Below are 17537 nucleotides of genomic sequence, written 5' to 3'. Positions count from 1 at the left end.
CCCACCTGACATTGGAGAAAAGACAGTGTGGGCACCCCGACAAGGTCAGCAGTCAATCACATGGCCAGTACAGAGAGACAGAGCATGGCCGCTAAATCTGCACCTATGGTTTGTTCAGAATAATCAACAAACCATCGGTGCAACAACAAAAATGTCTTTGAAGGAAACCCAGGGTTCAGCTGGCCAAGAGGTTCAACATTGTTGCCCTTTTGTTTTGAGGAAACGGTTTACCACTGTGTTGTTACTTAGTCAGAATGATGAAAAGATGCAAAGTAATGTAGGGGAGACCGGGGATAGTTGTTACGTGGGTCAGTTGTAACACTTCCAATTTCTCCAATCAGGGCTAAGTTTCAAATGATGTGACTCATCCTGTGCATGCCCGATTCAGTTCTGCTATCACATGTGAAAAATCAGCACATTTTGTCAAACACAGACAATTTAACATGAAAAAAAGTCATTTGTATGCCAAAAAGTAAATTTTTCTACTTTATTTCAATTTGTAATAGCATTATCTGCTTTGCAGTTAAACTCATCAAACTTAAATTATGTTATTTGTATGTCTATGGGGATATATTCTGTGTAGGTCTTTAGTGCTAATGTTTTAGCCGTTGGCTGTAATGTTAGCGAGTTCATGGCTATAGGAGTCTGGGTCAGTTGTAACAGCAACAGTCTGGGTTAGTTGTAACAATAATGCAGATGTTACAACTTGCCACACTATTACTTTAACTTATATTAAACAAGTTGGGGCAACGACATCAGCAGAGAGAGCTTCACTGGTCGCTTTTGTATATGCGGTTAATGCCATTGGCAACACAATTCCTCCACTGTTTGTGTTCCCACACATACATTATGCAGACCACTGTGTCAGAGATGGACCAGTAGGAAGTACTGGTAGTGGAAATAAATCAGGATGGGTGCAAGAAACAGATTCCCTCATCTTTCTGAAGCACTCTGCAAACCACACCAAGGTAAGCCATGATAAAAAGTAATGGAATTGCGATGCTGGTGAACAACTACATTTTTTCAGCTTCATTGTTATGTTCAAAATTGGTGCAAGAGTTGTAGGTTATGATGCCCACTGAGCCAATGAGGCCAAACTCAAGGAAGACCAACCAAAATTAAGGAAATATTCAGTTGCAGAAAATTCCATAATTTGTCTTTTTTTGGGGGGTTGGAATATGTTCAAAAGCTAGATTTCTGCATTCTGTCACACACACACACAGCTACATAAATGGCTCTAAGTGCATTCATGTGTTGAATAAACAAAGATTACATGTTAATGTTTTGTTAGTACCCTTATTTCATTGTGTTACATTTTACCCCAGGATATGTTACAACTAACCCAGACTACGGGGTTAATGGTAACATTTCACTCTTTGTGTTTGAGGCCATACCATGCAATGGGTAATTGTGCTGCAGAGAAAATAGCTGCACTATTTAATAGCAGAGACATGTAAATACTTTGGATTACATTTTGAATCCACTACCTTAAAAGAGCTCCAATTTACAGACAGAAATGTCAAAAATGTTACAACTATCCCCGGTCTCCCCTACATAGATACTAAGACTGAATTAGCTACCAGGTCCAAATGGGCATCTGCCTTAGGATCACTGAGGGGGCTCGTATAACAAGTGACATGGGCTATTTTAATTGAATCGCAATATACAATTGGAAGACGCATGCTGCTTTGTGCTGCTTGGTATTCATTTTGATAACTAATGAGGTGCCTTGCCCTAAGGAAACTATTGGCTCACCTTGTTTTGTGCATTTCTTAAGGTTTTTGTGCCTGGGGGCACCAATGCAGTGTATTTAGTATATACTAAACTGCCACCTGGTGTCAGTGTTTTGTGCTTTTCTTAGATTAGAGAAAAACAGAGGCAGGAAAAATGGGTTTGCAAAAACCCAGGAGAAGGCAGGAAATGAATATATTTCTGGGGCAGGACCCCCAACTGTGCCCCCCTAAGACCTATCTACCTGCCCTCTCTGTATCTGGTTGGATTCTTTAATGCTAAAATGTATGGCTCAAATGTCACATAAGAAAAGGAAAGGCTGAGCATAACTAAACTCCCAGGAACGGTGAACAAGAAGAAGCGCAGGGCCAGTAGGGTACAAGAGAACTTTTAACCCCCTGACAGCATCTTGGTCTGGGGTTGTCCTTTCATGTGGCCACTGGAGGGCAGTAGCACCTTAGTCATGGGTATTTTAAAAGGACAGCATGACAGCTGTCAGTTGCATTGACCAAAGAAATAAGTGGCAAATTGTGGGTTTGTTTTGTTTTTAATTAGCCCTCTGATTTTAGGAAACGCATGAATATGCTTGATCTTTTAGTTGTAGATGAATTAGGAAGAATGGCATTACCAGAAATCTGATGGTAAAAATCTAAGATTTCAAAACCGATCTGGATGATTTGTGCAAGTCACAGTGACTGAGAAACATTTGGTGCTTGGTGATAGACATCAGAGAGAAAACTACACAGCAGCAGTAAGATTCTTTTTTAAAACATTGGCTGAATTTTCCTGGTTTAATTTTGACATGTGCAAACATGTCTGCATCTCAGCCTGCCTTTACAAAGTGCTATCCTTTCCCAGTGAGGACTCCGGCTGAAGTGGAGATCAGGTATTTCATTTTTCACTGAGCTTTTAGAAACACTTCAGAGTGACTGAGCAGAAAGGTGGAGGTATAAAATTCAAAACAAAGGGGATAGCTATTATGAACTTTGAAGAGGTTCTCCATTTTTTAAAAGATTATATTTTCTATTCTGTTACTGCAAGTAGGCTAAATAGCCAGTCACAACCTGTTTGCCTTGCTGCCATTTGACAAGCTGCACACAAGTAGCATGCCACCAGTAGTTTCTTCCCTTGGGCTTTGACATTACTAACCTAATGCAATGACTAAATTATTTATGTTTCATTTTCATTCATTTTATTATTTCATTTTTTGTCATTGCTTTTGTGTTGCATGTTTTTAATTAAATTATCTTGAATAAGCCTCTCTCTCTCTTATCCTTCAATACTCATCCACACTCAGAGTGCTGGAGGCTAGATTATTCCGGATTGTAGGAAACACTTGATAATGGAAACTTTCTTGAATGGCAGGAAATGCACAATGCAATTTTGAATGCATCTACCCTGGAAACTATTCAAGCTAATCTAACCAAGCAAGTTTTGGTAAGTTTTACATGTATTATTCCTCATACTAACTTTTACTCACCTTCTAAAGCCATTGTGTGCTGCATAGGAACGGACCTTTAGAAATCCCTCCCCCACACACCGTTACTATTAACACTATTAATGAAATATACAGTTCTGTTTATCTAAGCTAAAACATGCAATATCGTCCTGTAAGAAAAATAAAAATCAGAAAATTAAGTGGTCCACAATGATACATCTTCAGCCAAAGAGTGTATGCATTTACCCCCTTTTACCACTAGATGGAGCGCCACATCAATCTCCATTGAACAAAGTACAAAAAAACGGTACTTTGACCACAGTCAGTGAGCTGCTCGTGTTTGTTGAGATGCTCTTTTATACAAATTAACCTCACGCTTACGTTTTTTATTTACTATTTCCTATTTTAACTGCTGGGTTACACCTGCTCATATAGGCCCACATGTCCAGCCCCTTTGGCGACCCCTTTCATCCCTATATAAGTTACAGTCAGGCTACAAGCTAGTGGGGCTAGCCTCTGTTTCTCTCCTCTAGAGTCTCCCACAGGTGAGCGCAAACTTTATCTGTCATTTTAGGAAACGTGAACTTTTATTTTGGCGTTTTTTAAATTTATTTATTTATTTTGTTTAAAAATTTCTGTGTTTAAAATGCTCTTCAACATCTAGTTTAATAAGGAGCTACTGGAGAAGCTACATTTTAGAGATAAGTTAGCTGAAGGTGACTCAATGTTGCGCTAAGGTCACGGACTGTAGACCAGCATTCAATAAACATTTACAGTATTTCACATTTCATAATCAGTAGCTAAGTTTATCCTTACACATAATAGAAGAGGGAATGTAATAATTCTGAGGCTAAGGCCTCTTAAATCTACTCTTCATGTTGATTTATGATTTATGTTTTTTTGAGCAGCTATATATAACATGTTTTACTTAAGTTAACCCTATTTGTTAAATGTCGAAATATAAATATGATTTTGTATTTTCTTATGTAGATCAGAAAAAATTAATAAATATCTATTTAAATTTTTTTAACCTATATTAAGAGAAGATACTTAACCTGTAAATAAGCCTGACCTGTTATAAAGTATATAGTAAGTAGTAAAGCACAATATAAGTTCATTTTTTAATTGATTAGGATACAGTTTATGAGTAAATACATCAGCATTAGAAGTATCGGTGTGTGTGATCTTGCACGAAAACCAAGGTGAGTAAATCAGTAACAGTGTAACTTGTCAGTCTTGTGTGTGTGTCTGTGTGTGTCTGCCTAGACTTTGAAACAGGGCCCATTTACACAGGTTATGTGTTTTGAATTAATGCAAATATTTGGCAGGTAGAGGTTTTTGTGTGCTACAGTAAATATAACTGTGCATGCAAGCACCCGAGTTGCTCAGGTTATTGATACCAGGAGAAATAAAACGGGCGGCGCGTCCTTGTGTGAACTGGGTGTGAACACCAAAACACACAGTTATCAAATTCAGCTGGCAGAGCCAGTTAAAGGCAGGCAAACATCACAATGTGCCTTTTGAAAATACACACGGCGGCTCACACAGTGATTAGCACGTAGTTTACTTATTATCCGCTGGATTATGCTTTACTGAAAACTGGTGGCAAATGTTGACAAAATGCCCCACGGTGCTTTCTTCCTTTATGGATTAATGTGAAGTGTGTGTAAGAAAAACCTGCTGTGCATTTAGAGTGCATCTGTATCTACAACTTTACAGTGCCGTCTAGCTGTGACTATATTTGTCCTCCCTTCCTTTTCTCTCTTGCAGGGGGACAGGAGAGTCGAGAGTTGGAGGGCTGCCAAAAGAGGCCGGCCCGCCTCGCAGCTGAAACTTTTACAAGCCAAGCAGGAAGACACACGGAGAGCGATCGAAGAAGAAAAGGAGGAAAAGAAAAAGTGAGAAAGACATCTGAGCTCCTTTCTCTCGATCTTTCTGTCTCGCGTCTCTGTGTCTGCCTTCTGCCCGTCTCTCCTTTTCTTTTCTTCTTCCTTGTTAAAGCCATACTGTATTTGCCCGCCTTTGTTGGCAGGGGGTAAATGAGGGGCTTGAGGACAGGGCGGGAGGGAAGTAATGGAGGGGTGTGGGGACTTTGAGTTCAGAGAGTTCAGCTGAGGAGAGAAATAAATTCATAAACAACAAAGGAGACGTGACGTCAGGGTTGAGGGGCTGTCCAACCTGCTGCCTGAATCTGAGCCTCCATAGAAGAACCGGATTCTTCACACCACGTGTGTGTGTGCGTGCGTGTGTACAGTATGAACGTGTGTGTATGTGTGTGTGCGTCCATTGTCCTGTCTTTGAGAAAAGACTTGTGGTGTTCAAGCAGAGAAGCTGGGCTATTGTGGTCTGCTTTGTGTCCGCAGTTGGTGTTTGAAGACTGAGAGAAGCCTCTGGTAATGTGTGTGTTGGTATCTGTTTGGCCAGTCAGAGGACTCCGCCGCTATTATTACAGCAGCTGCGACAACGAATTAGGCGTTTCACTCGAAACAAGCTTTGCTTTTTGTCTGTAATTGGTTGCTTGAATCGAATGGTAGAAGAGTGTTCCTGGGTTTTTTTAGAGTTACACTCAGTATTTTCAAAATGACATCAGCTCGGAGGTGAGTGCTGATTGGTTGGCTCGGCTTGGGATACCCGCTTCAGCACCAATGATTGGCCCGCAAGCTGGCTACAGAGAAGGTCGGCCATTAATGAGCAGATGGATTTATGTTTTCTCTCCTAATGATTGAGGTCATCTAGAGGCGACAGCTCGCTGATCCAAGATCTGCATTGGTGTTGAACTATCATGCTCGGGTGAGAAAGCAAAGGGAAACCTGGGAAGGATGCCAAAGGCAGGGGGGGAAAGTATCCACCCTCCCTGCTCATTGATTCATTTAGCTGAACTCTCTCAAAGCCCTCCCTCTCACGAGGGCTGATATTATCCCCAATGGAGGGAGAGAGGACGGATTGAGGGGAGACGCAAAGAAAAACGGGCAGAACAGAGATGTCAAAAAAGACAGGAAGTCTGCCAGGAATCCTTTTTCTGGTGAGAGAACTTGAAAAACAAAAGTCCAACAGCGTATATAAGAAATCTCAAGCCAGTTTGAGCTTCTTTAAAAAAAATCTATTGACTGTATGAACATGGTGAGATGCAACAATATGGCAGAAGTGTCGGGATCTGCTTGTCTCTCTCGCCATCTGTCTGTTGCTGCAGGATAGTATGAGTGGGGTATGTGGACAGAGGTGCGTTTTGGATATTGGATAATAAAGGTGTACGTTAGCCGATACCGGACTGTTTTGTGTCGCCGCGTCGGCTCACGACACTTGACGTTTCTTCTCGTACTTTGTTTCCTTGTCTTTCTGTGGCACACTCTCAGTCTTAACTCTTTTCTCGGACTCCTCCTCTTTCTGTTCCTTCTCTCGCTACAGCATGTCACTCCCTTCCTCTTTCTGTGTCTCTGCACCCCCCACCTCCTCCCGTCCTTCTCTCTCCTTCCCTCTTGGCAGCGGTGCCAAAGTGGGCTGGCAGACCGAGGCAAACACAGCACAGGGCAGAGCAGAGGGTGATCCAAAGGCTGGTGATTTGATTATGTGTATGTCTGTGTTCTTAACTCCTCTGTTGTTGGCGTCTTCTCGTGTTTGACTCTGTTTTGGTTATACGCCACTGACAGTAATGCAAGTCTACTGCTGGTCTGTTTTGGACCTCTTTGCTGTTGGTGTGTTTGATATTGTCGTTTGTGTGTGTATGTATTTTCTTTTCGCGTGTGTGTCACAGTGGCTGTGTGTGAGCAGACGTCCCTCTGTCACCTCGTGTACGGACAGACGCACTCACGCCAGTAGGAGGGGATTGTGGGAAGGGGGTGTAGCTCTCAGAGGGTGTGCTCTACTCCTCTCTTTTCCCTTCTTCCCGCCATCACGGCCCTCTTCTCCGTCAGTCGTCCGGCCCAGCCCGCCGCTCACTACAGGCTTCAGGTATTTCCCTTTTTTTAATCCTGTGACACCTTTTCCCTGCAGTCTGTCTCCCCGAGTTCCTCTCGCCCTGTTCTCTGTCCTTTATCGTGGTCTTTCTCCTAAACGTTGTCTGTTGTTATCGGTTGCCACGCCGCACTCTCCTCGGCGCCATTTTGGCTCAATGTACATGACAGGAGAAACTTTTCTAGAGCTCAGAGGGACACTGCGACTCCCTGCTGACAGTCTTCTTTCCCCTGGTGTCTCTATCTCTTTCTGTCTTAACCTGAACCCCTCTTTGCCGCAGGACAGCAGGCTCTGACGGGGGGGTCAACAGTATTTTCTGTGGTTTTCTGTATTGAACAGGTGTCTCTGTGGAGACTGGTAGGAGGGACGACAGGCCTTCTTGGTTACTCACTGACCTCAGAGGGTTGTGTGGCTTGAGAATGGTTGTAAGCTTCAGGTTAGTGTAAGTATAGGTGCTGCTAACCAGTGTTGAAGAGCTGTTATGGGACGAGTGAGGCACAAATCTCTTATCATCCGGGGCCATGGCGATAGAGATAATATAAGGACAATATTTACTTCCTTTGTTTCTAGCCACTGTAAAAAGTCTGATATATGGCAGAAGTTTCACAGAAACATGTTTGCTGGTGCAGTTGTGTGTCCAGTTTTATGCTTTTTCAGTCTAGAGTTGTGTCTGTTTGCCAAAAGGTAGCTGCTACAACACTGCGTCATTAACATCTTTATATACTTTACATTTCAGAGGAAGCATTGGGCAGAAATGAAACTGACGATGCTGTAAAGAAAAAGGTTTTTTCAGTAGTGAGACGAATGTTTTGTTTTATTTGGTTTTGTTGTTGTTGTTGTTTTTTGACACGCCACATGAGAAGAAGAAATTTAAAGATGAGCGGTAGCATTTGTGTGACTGGTGTGTATTTAGGCAACATGTAAAACTGTCGTATATAAGGGTAATTGTGATTACAGCTGTATGTCAGAGACCAGAACACTGCACTTGAATTAGACAAGCGACTGTGCATATTGACCAAGAGCCGTTGCAATAATTTAACCAAATTTAGTTGGTCAGATATTACATTGAAATATCTGCTTACTGTACATGTAATTAGGAACCTAACTGGACAACTTTATGCCAGAGCTGCATATTGCATCTAAATATGGGTTGGTGTTAAAATGGCGCCTTCATGCCACGTGTAAACAGTGAACACCATCAGACCTTTTCATCATACCCCTCACAATTAGCGGCTATGCTACTCTGTCAAGTCTCTATTTTTTCTGATTGCTTATCTTTCGCATAAAGTGGCAAATGGCTGCATAACAAAAGTAAACTAGTTTTTTGTTTGTTTGTTTTTTGGATTTTTTGCATATCAAAATGTGGTACTAAAGAAAGACAAACGTTAAGAGGAAAAAGGGCTTGAAAAAATATAGAGATCAAAAGTTACAGAGATAGAAAGAGAGGTAGGAGTGGGAGTGCTCTTTCCCCGCCCCTCTCGTATCCTCAGATGAACTTATCGTGTTGCCTCATAATGCTTCTGAGTTTTTCTCCTAGAGGCAGTCAGGCTTACTTCCTTCATTCAGCCTCGACATAGCTGATTGGTTGATATCTTGGCTGACCGACCGCGGTTTGGAGCGAAGCAACAGGAAGTTTCTCTTCTCATGCAGGAAGCTGCAGCTGTTTCGTCCTGACATACACTGCTTTGCACTTTTGCACGCATTCTCTTTGTGTGCATGTGCACAAATATGCACATGCACACGCGCACACATGCACTGGCTTTGAAAGGGCATACCTTTCCAAGTGTTTGTGATTATATGCTGTATACGTGCATGCTTGTGTACAGTCTGCACCGTGTGGCATTTGTAAATGCTCTAACATGTGGGCGTGTAGCGACATGCAAGGCCAGGATTCTGAGCTATCAGAAACATTTGAAACCATGGTAACCACACATCTCATTAGCACATTAGCAAAAGCATAGACAAGTGGAGATGAGAGGACAGAGAAAGTAGATGGAGAGGAGGAAAGCGACCTTTCTTCATTCGGAGATTTTAGAGACACACACTAGTCATTCGACTACTTGGAGGACTGTCCACACAGCCCAAGCCTGCAGATTGGCTGTTTGGCCTGTCAGCCATAGCTCCTTGTCTATATGTGTATCTATGGGTCAGGTTGTTGTTGGAAGCTGATAGTCAGCACAGTGACTCCCATATGCTCTTGGCGTATCTGGGTCATATATCTTTTCCTCAAACAAACTGTCCAGCATGTTTATCCAGCGCTCAGGCTGACTCATGTCAGTTCAGCATTTGTCTGTGCAGCCATCTACTGCACAAAACCAAAACACTGATCGCAAAAGCCTGGAAGCCTTTTTATTTAATTACCATTCATCTAATCAAGATCAACTGAGCTCCTTTAATGCCCACAGTTTGAGCAACTGTGCTGTGTTGTCTGTACCAGTGTACGGTTGTGTTAGTACACACATATGGCAGCATATCTCTGCATACATGCGAGCGTGAGCTGTGTGTTGTGCCTAGCTAATGAGGATATACAGAACATCAGAGCGGGCACCATGCCAAGTGGGATGGTAGAGGCTCAGTGCTCCTTCGTCCTCTAATGCAGGACGTTCCTGAGAGAGTGGGAGGATGAAAGCTTGTGTGATAAAGTCACCATGGTGCTTTTAAGAGGATCAGTAAGAATGGACGTGAGTTAGACAAGCAGTCAGTCGGGGAATTCTTCACTCTGCCATCTATTGTGGCTTACTTCCTCCATCAACGCCACCGCTCCTCCCCCTCTTTAACCACCACCTCCACCTCCTTACTCCCCTTATTGAAATTCTGCCTGGCACACAGACTCTGTCCATTCTTGGCACAAAGCTCAGAGAGCGAAAGAGAGAGAAACACACAAGAACCTGTACCAATGGTGTGGTGCCCCGTCCGTTGTGTCTGTGCCAAACATTCATTCTGTCTCGCGGACCGAGGGACCAGGCGAGCCAATAGGTGTTTTCCTGCCTCTGCTTCCTGCGATAATCTGCTCCAATTTTGAGGACTTTTGTTGGCAACTGGGTATGCTGCGAGTGTTCTGAGATTCGATAATTAACCCGCGTGTTTACGTTGTTTGCATCGGACAAGGAATAAATCGCCCGGTGGGGGACAAAGTCTGAATCCTCCCGTCAGTGGAGGAGAGGAGCTAAGGCTGGTTTCCATTATATTCTTAATCCTTTTTTTCACGTGGGTTTCTGTTTGTTTTAATGTGGAGACGTGAAGTTTGTAAAACCTGGTTCCCTTTGCTCGCCGTTTTAATGGCGTTTGCTCTTTGTTTGACATCGACATGTTTAGAAAGAAAGAAGAGAGGACAAAATGAGTGGGCACGGCGTGGTCAATATGTCCATTAAAACATTAAACCATCCATTCTGATTTTAGTCTGCGGTCCACAAAAGTCCACTTTGGCTTCTTTCTAAAAACACAATGAAGGCAAAGTGTTTCTTAAAAAGGCCTCCCAGTTTAGTAACTGGTATAAAAAGACTTGATGTTGAAATTTTATTCTGTGGGCTTTATAGAGAAAAGTGATGCCAAAGAGCTCAAACTGTCAGAGGCTTTTGGAAACCTCGAAATACACGTGTGACTGTCACCCAGAGAAGGATGACAAGGCCGAAGCAGGAAATCGCCTCCAGAAAAACACATCCTGGTTGGTCACAGCAGAGTCGTGTTATCAGAGGGTACGAGTGGACAAGGCCCACGTTTCTTGGCTTACACTGTGAATTTACAAACATTCAGCCGTGATTCTGCTGTGACAGATGCACAGTCTGTCTGATAGGCAGATGGGATTAGCTCAGAAGGCCAGATTTCTCCAAGTTCCTCCAGCTGCCCCGCAGACGAGAGCTGCGTTTATTTTCAAGAAAAAGTTATCGGGCCAGCCGGGACGTACGTACCTGCTGTAAGCGCCACGGAAAATATCTGCGCCCGGCACGTGACTGACCGCGTCGACTCCGGTTTTGCACAATTAACCCAGAAAGCACAGAACTCCCCACCAGCATTTATTGTGTGCATGTTTTCCTACTCGGATGTCTTGTTAAATCTTCGTTAACTTGACCCATTTCTCCGAGAGCGCTGTGTCGTATCAGCCTCGTCCTCCGAACGCGGCTGCAGTCGGGGGACGTTTCTTGGCGACTAAGCAGAGCCCATAGATCTGTCACTGGCGTGGTGACAGAGTCGGGCGTCACGCCAGCGCACCCCCACCCATTCTGTCTGTCTGGTCTTCTGTAGTCAGTCTAGCAGGGTCTACTGCATGCTAACTATAGGCTGGTCTGGACCAAGTCTCAGGGGTCGTGGCTGTATGCTAATTTATGCAGGCGGTGTACCTTCTAACCTCATCTCTGTTAGTCTGAGGCCCCGGCCTGGCGTTTGTCTGCCACTCATTAACCCCGCAGTTACTGGCATGTCAACCTGATGTGCACGGAGCTAATCTTTATCTCATGTTTAGCAATAGTTTAACTGGTAATGGCTGAAGGAGAAGCAACGACTTCCCAAATGAATCAAACTTTAACAGAGCAAAATGCCTGCCCGCTCTGTGAGGGTGCTACTGAAACATTACACGGACAGAAACATGCTGCACGCGGTCGTGGCTTCGTCCAGCTGCCTGATAAGTAAAGTTAGAGTTTCCCTCTCGCTCCGTGATAGAGTGTCGTCTGGCTCTTTTGGCTTCGCCTTAGTGTTGGCACAGGACTGACTCTCCATCACTCCTGATAGAACAGCTGTGCTTTCTTCATCACGATGCAGCAAGCTCACGAAAAACCTAAAAGGTAGACCCTTACAGTGTTTTAAAGCAGACCTAAAATGGCCGATGTGCAAGACGCCATTTTGTGTTTCGTTGTTGTGTTTTGGGGGGCAGAATCCCAGCTTTGTATTCAATGAGAGGCAGCTGGTGGAAGCCATATTTGCAGGCATCTGTGTGTGTACCTCCGTCTGAGGAGCAGCAGCCAGCCTGCACAGGGATAGCCGCTGCAATGAGCTCAGTTTTTGGCGAAAACGGAGGATTCCTGGCACAGAATCGAGCAGCTCGCTTTTTTTCTCTCTTTCGATCACATGCCAGAGTCTCAGGAAGCCAGTGAGTTGTTTGTTGGGCTTTCACACATTAGTGCTCTCACTTTCCGTCGTCCACTCACCGTTAAAATGATTTGCCTCTGATTTATTTTAGCGGAACGTGTTTCTTAAAGACGTTACAGAAAAACGGGGTCGATCGTGAGGATCTTCTTTTGTTTAGAAGCGATAAATGTTTCTCCAAATCTTGGCAGTTGAAGACTTGTTGGCGTGAGGCGTGAGCACTTTCACTCGTGACGTTGAGCCGTACCTATTTTAAACCAAATAAAACAGACACGGAGAACAAAAGCAAAAACGCAACGAGGCTGCTTTTTGCAGAGGTTGAATTTCAACACGTCACTCGAAGATATTGTGAAAAATGTAACTTTTAAAAGTACACGAGAATAAAACTTGAATAACCAGATGATTTCAGTGAGTTAGTTAATATTATTGAGCGCTTTCTTTCTTTGTGCCGTTGCAGGAAGGATACCTTTGCGGATCTTCGATGTTGAAGCAACGTGGATGCTGTCCTTGGAGCTGAGGTAGTAGATTGAATAGTTGTGGGGTTGTGTAACCTCTTTTTTAAATAACTATACAATCTACTGTCTTTCCCAAGAGACAGCCGAGTCAGCCGCTCGCCGACTGCCGTCTCCAAGCAAAAACACGAGCTTTCAGCAGTCTTATTCTTGTTTTCACGCCGAGCAGGTAAATAGGCCCAACATTTTTAGAAAGGTGAACCTGGGGTGTGTTTGACTTGGGCTCTGACAGGGTGAGGTAGTAGGTTGTATAGTTTGGTGGGTGGGACTGCACCCTGCTCAGGTGATAACTATACAGTCTATTGCCTTCCCTGAGGAGCTCGCTGCACACTGAGGAACATACAACACATGCTCATGGCTCAAGTATGACGTTTATTGCCAGATATAATAAAAAAGGAGGAGGAAGACACGCAGCATGATTAGTGTTGAATTGACTGGAAGTGTTAACTTATGTGCTTTTAAAAGATGTACATTTTAATAAAGTCACATTTGTCTTAAATAAGTTGTCCAAAAATCAGTGAATGGCAGCTTGAAATTATTTGTCACACACTGCAGTTGTGATTGTCGTCGAACAGGAGCTGTGCCGATGGTTAGTGTGTGCCGCCCTCTAGTGGAGACACAGGAAATTGCTATCTGTAGAATAAAGTTTGCACAAATATCCATAAATGGAAATTACACTCAACTGGCTTCTTTCCCCAGTCTATGTGATTCGCTTTAATAAAGCTTTACATGATGGTTGAACACAGACTCTATGAGCAGATACAAACTTCCTGACAAAGTCCAAAAGGCCCCTTATTGGAGACTGCTTTTCCATCTTTATCCAGATGTGTATGTTAATGGCTCAGCTGCATGTTAATGATCTGCGAACCTGCTTTTTCCCGATGGCAACAGTTTAACCACGCAAGGAAGCGCCTCCATAATTGACCGTAGGCCTGCTGGATCTTTGGAATGCGACAGGCATAGATCACAGGGTTGACTGCTGAGTTGGCGTGAGACAGGAGAATACCTGGAACATTTGGATTGGCTAGTGTTACATTTCACAGCAAGTGGTGTTAATGAGTCACATGCTCTCGAATATTTAACAACCAGCTGCAAACTGCGTAAGGGCTAGAAAAAGTACTGTCACCTGCCTGTATAGAGCGTTCCCTGTGTGACAGCCTGAGGGCCTTGAAACAACAGCAGACAGTTCATCAGGTGGAGAGGAATCCAGCAGCCAGCAAACAAGATGAGGACGAGAGCCAGGGAGCAGGCCAGCCTCTTCTCCCTGAGCAGAGAGGCCCGGGACTGAGGGCAGCTGTCCTTTAGACGTCCCTGTAGGCTCCAAAAGATTCGAGTGTAGAGGAGGGTCATGACCAGCAGGGGTGCCATGACACATCCGAGAAAGTTGAAGTAGACCATGAAAGGGAGGGAGATAACTGAGAGGAAAGTGCACGGCGGACGGATGAAAGAAGTGGAAGATGTGTTGGTAGAATCAGATGCTGGGGAGGAGTAATTGTGCCAGCCGAATAGAGGAGTGAAGCCAAGGAGACATGAAAGCATCCAGCAAACAGACACGCCGATCCATGTGTGCCTTTGTGTGGCCAAGGCTTTGTATCTGAAAGAGGGATAAAGCACAATAAAAGGGAAAACCTGAAAATATCACAGTGTTCACTCACAAAACAGGAGACCCAGAGTTCACCTCACCTGAGTGGTGTGTGCAACCGCAGGTATCGGTCCACAGCAATTGCTAGCAGTGACAGCACAGATGCCTGTGTCAACACCAGCACAACACAGCTGAGAAGCAGGCACAACTCAGGGATTAGACTCACCCAGCCATCCAATAATACTGCAAGGGGCACAGCGGCCACACCCACAAGGAAGTCAGCCACTGCCAAGGACACGAGGAAGCAGAATGTTGGTTCCCGAAGGGAATCCCGGATACCGAAACACACAGCACACATCACCAACACGTTACCAAAGCAACATGCTGCAGCAATAAGCACTTCCAGTACTGTGTAGGCCACCCAGCTCCATTCAGCCATTAGAGCAAGACAACCAGAAGCTGTTACGAATGACAGAACGAGTTTCCTCGAAGGCAGCTGAGTAACATCCAACACATTCGATGGTTTGTCTCTTGTTGCTTTTGGCTTCAATTTAGCAACAAAGGCACTGAGCTGACACTTTTTATATGCGAACATGCATGCGCTTGTACGTGCACGAACAACAAGCATGCACTCCATGGAGACGCCATCTGTATTTCATCAGTAAGTGAAGAGCCTTTCCCTACTCCCAATAATGTAAATGTGGCTTTTCCACAAAAGGGGTGTGTTTCGTGCTGTGGGGGGTGAAGGAAAGTTGGAGTTGCAGCAAGATGACATTTAAAAGTTCTGTTACGACAAGTCCAAGTAGAGATGTGTCCTCAGCAACACGTATCAAATGAATCAAAAGCGAAAGCTTTCATGCAAACAAAAGTCCCATAAAGACAAAGGTTTTTAATGACATATAATGGTTATATTTATTACCTGACTGAATTTCTATTACAGTTGCATTTTACTCTGAGCCTTACAGCTTAAGGATAAAAATCACTAGTCTTTACTAGTGGAGAGAATGATCTACAAGAGTAGATCTTAGTTTTGACTGTTAAATTTTAAGCCACGAGGTACTTGGTAACCGCAGTAAAGGAAACGTGGATTTCAGGAAAAGGTAGAATTTCTTTTCTGCCTTTCTTTTGGAATGAAAGTATCGAAACAGGTCAAAATCATACAGAAATACAATACATGATACACCAATGAGTCACTTTTACTACCTGACATTGCAAATGTGGCACGAAGAAACTACTGGAACAAAACCTGTGAGTGTGTTCTATAAATCAAGTACTAGTACAATAGTACAATAGGTACTATTGTTTATTTAACTTGGGATTGACACTCAGTTTGGCAGCTTTATAGAAAAAAAAGTCTACTTCTCATCAAAGTTAGGGTGTGTATCTGTGTGTGCTCGCTTCTGTGTGTGCAAACTCTTTAGATGTTACTGATTAACACGTCTGTTTTTAGTGGCGGTTTTTCCCTGCATGCTCACTTTGCATACAATTTTGGCTGTGGGTGCAGGTCTGTCCGTCCATGTCTGTGTTTATTTGAGCCACATGCACTGTGCGGGTTATCTTTACCATTTTACACACACACACAAGCATATAGTCAGATGTTCTGAAAATATGTGCAGATTTATTTTATCATAAAAAAGACATTTTTGACACAAACAGATCATGTTTTCTTAACCAAAATGAAGAAGATGATTGTAAACTGTATCTGCTAAATATCTGCGATACAGAATCACACACAAAGAAGAGAAATATGCTACTTTTATTTGAAGGATTTAAGTTCTACTTATAAAGTAGATGTTCTACAATAACCTTTTCGATTTACATGATAAAAGCCAGATCACCTCTCCCACCTAGCCTGTACCTGAAGTTTGCATTTACAGTTCTTCCCCTCACACTGAATACAATGTGGGTCTGTATGTATAACTGACTCTGAGCTACGGTGCATCCGCTTCTGGCTTTCAAATACTCAGTATTCATTTGTTATTCAAAATGCCACAGAACTATAATAAGCAGACACGAGATTCATGGGACACCCAAAGTGATTTCCCTTGACATCCTTTGTCCTTATTCTATTTCTATGCTAACATAGACTCATTGTTTCTACTTTGTATTTGAGTCTCCCTGTAGACATTTTAGCGTCTTCTCATCAAAGCGGTAAGTGAGCTTCCGTTTAACTTTGTGAATCTCGCCTGTGCGAGAGTAGTTCCTTAGAGCCCGTGCCATCTTCTGGTACGTCATGGGCTTGCGATTCCCCTTTCGCCGACCCCACAGCTGGGCCAGGCTCTCCTTGTTTTGGGAAGAGAACTGAAATGTGCCAGAGGAGGACTGGACCCACCAGATGCAGCTACGCATCGATGGCGTCTGAAGCATCTCAAACAGGAACTGGAACAGCCGCTCCTTCCTCTTTCCTTAGGAGGAAAAAGGGGATGTAAATACAAATATGAGGTAACACTGTCTCATATGTGCGTGCATGAAAACAGAATGCTGTGTGGGAGACGTTTGGTATTTGTAGGCTGTTGAGAGTTTTAGTTCTTACACACATGTTCAAATGTGGTTCTGTCTATGTCTGTGTGTGTGTGTGTGTGTGTGTGTGTGTGTCTGTGTGTGTGTGTGTGTGTGTGTGTGTGTGTGCCACTCTACCTGACAGTGGTGCAAGAGGCAGGGGATCTCTGTCCTTCCTGCTCCCTGTGTCAGAGGATGGTGACGGCGAATCCTGGTACTGGGAGCTACTGGACTGGGAATCTGAGTCAATGTATCCAGATGCCTCATCGGAATATGCTATGTGTCCCTGTGGTGAACACACACACACACACACACACACACACACACACACACACACACACACACACACACACACACACGCACACACACACAGACAAAAACGTGTAACTATCTTTATAAATCATATACAACACCAATGAAATGGCTCATGTTAGTCTAAATTCTACTTCGAGTTGATCGTGCCTCTCACACAGTATGAAAAAGATAATTAAGGCTAAATTTACCAGGAAGTTGAGGTTCTTGAACTTACCCACTGGTTGTCATGGGGACTAGGCCAGGCTTGGGGCTGCTGTCTGTATTCCTCACTGTGAGAGCCACAGTGCCACTCATAAGCATGCTGACCTGACCAACTATTCTCTATAGAGAAACACAAAAGAGATACATGTAGAAATAATCCACACTCAGACACACTCTGGCATCTCTCTTATCTTCCCCCCCCGGCCATCATTACCATCATGACACTAAC

The 17537-nt window shown here is 43.7% G+C and overlaps 2 protein-coding genes and 1 long non-coding RNA gene across 10 annotated transcripts in view; 1 reads left to right on the top strand and 2 right to left on the bottom strand.

Moving 5' to 3' along the window:
• Positions 1 to 3474: 3474 nt before the first annotated feature.
• LOC309696798 lies at positions 3475 to 13213 on the top strand. The gene is made up of 4 exons (XR_014273656.1): positions 3475 to 3714; positions 4940 to 5067; positions 6921 to 7117; positions 12657 to 13213. It is a non-coding gene; the product is annotated as an uncharacterized lncRNA (long non-coding RNA).
• LOC309696787 (adenosine receptor A3) lies at positions 13064 to 15777 on the bottom strand. 2 transcript variants are annotated; one of them, XM_082518199.1, is made up of 3 exons: positions 14395 to 15777; positions 13838 to 14305; positions 13064 to 13717 (listed from the first exon to the last, which is right to left on the bottom strand). In XM_082518199.1, exons 1-3 carry the CDS (start codon positions 14928 to 14930, stop codon positions 13564 to 13566), a joined length of 1158 nt encoding a protein of 385 aa, XP_082374325.1. In that variant the 5' UTR covers positions 14931 to 15777; the 3' UTR covers positions 13064 to 13563. The 2 variants fall into 2 exon arrangements, with proteins under 2 accessions (XP_082374325.1, XP_082374324.1); XM_082518198.1 differs by having other exon boundaries at positions 13842 to 14305.
• Positions 15778 to 15891: 114 nt separating this feature from the next.
• LOC309696789 (uncharacterized protein) overlaps positions 15892 to 17537 on the bottom strand; it is a 56778-nt gene continuing 55132 nt past the window's right edge. For all 7 annotated transcript variants that reach the window (XM_082518206.1, XM_082518204.1, XM_082518207.1 and 4 more), the window contains 3 exons: positions 17322 to 17428; positions 16931 to 17078; positions 15892 to 16698 (listed from right to left, as the gene is read on the bottom strand). In XM_082518206.1, the coding sequence (XP_082374332.1) occupies positions 16391 to 16698; positions 16931 to 17078; positions 17322 to 17428 (563 nt within the window). In that variant the 3' untranslated portion in view covers positions 15892 to 16390. The remainder of the gene's footprint in view (positions 16699 to 16930; positions 17079 to 17321; positions 17429 to 17537) is intronic.

This window comes from Aulonocara stuartgranti (assembly GCF_965226115.1).
Source record: "Aulonocara stuartgranti genome assembly, chromosome: 20".
NCBI classification, from domain to species: Eukaryota; Metazoa; Chordata; class Actinopteri; order Cichliformes; family Cichlidae; genus Aulonocara; species Aulonocara stuartgranti.
Note: the sequence above shows the minus strand (reverse complement) of the source record. Positions and strands in the feature narration are given on the sequence as shown.

Excerpts from the sequence above, each read along its gene's own strand:
- LOC309696787 (XM_082518198.1), bottom strand. The coding sequence starts at position 14,930 with ATGGAGTGCATGCTTGTTGTTCGTGCACGTACAAGCGCATGCATGTTC. Across the intron at positions 14,306-14,394 it reads CGGTTGCACACACCACTCAG|ATACAAAGCCTTGGCCACAC; the intron begins GTGAGGTGAACT and ends TCCCTCTTTCAG. Across the intron at positions 13,718-13,841 it reads ACAGGGAACGCTCTATACAG|GTATTCTCCTGTCTCACGCC; the intron begins GCAGGTGACAGT and ends CAAATGTTCCAG.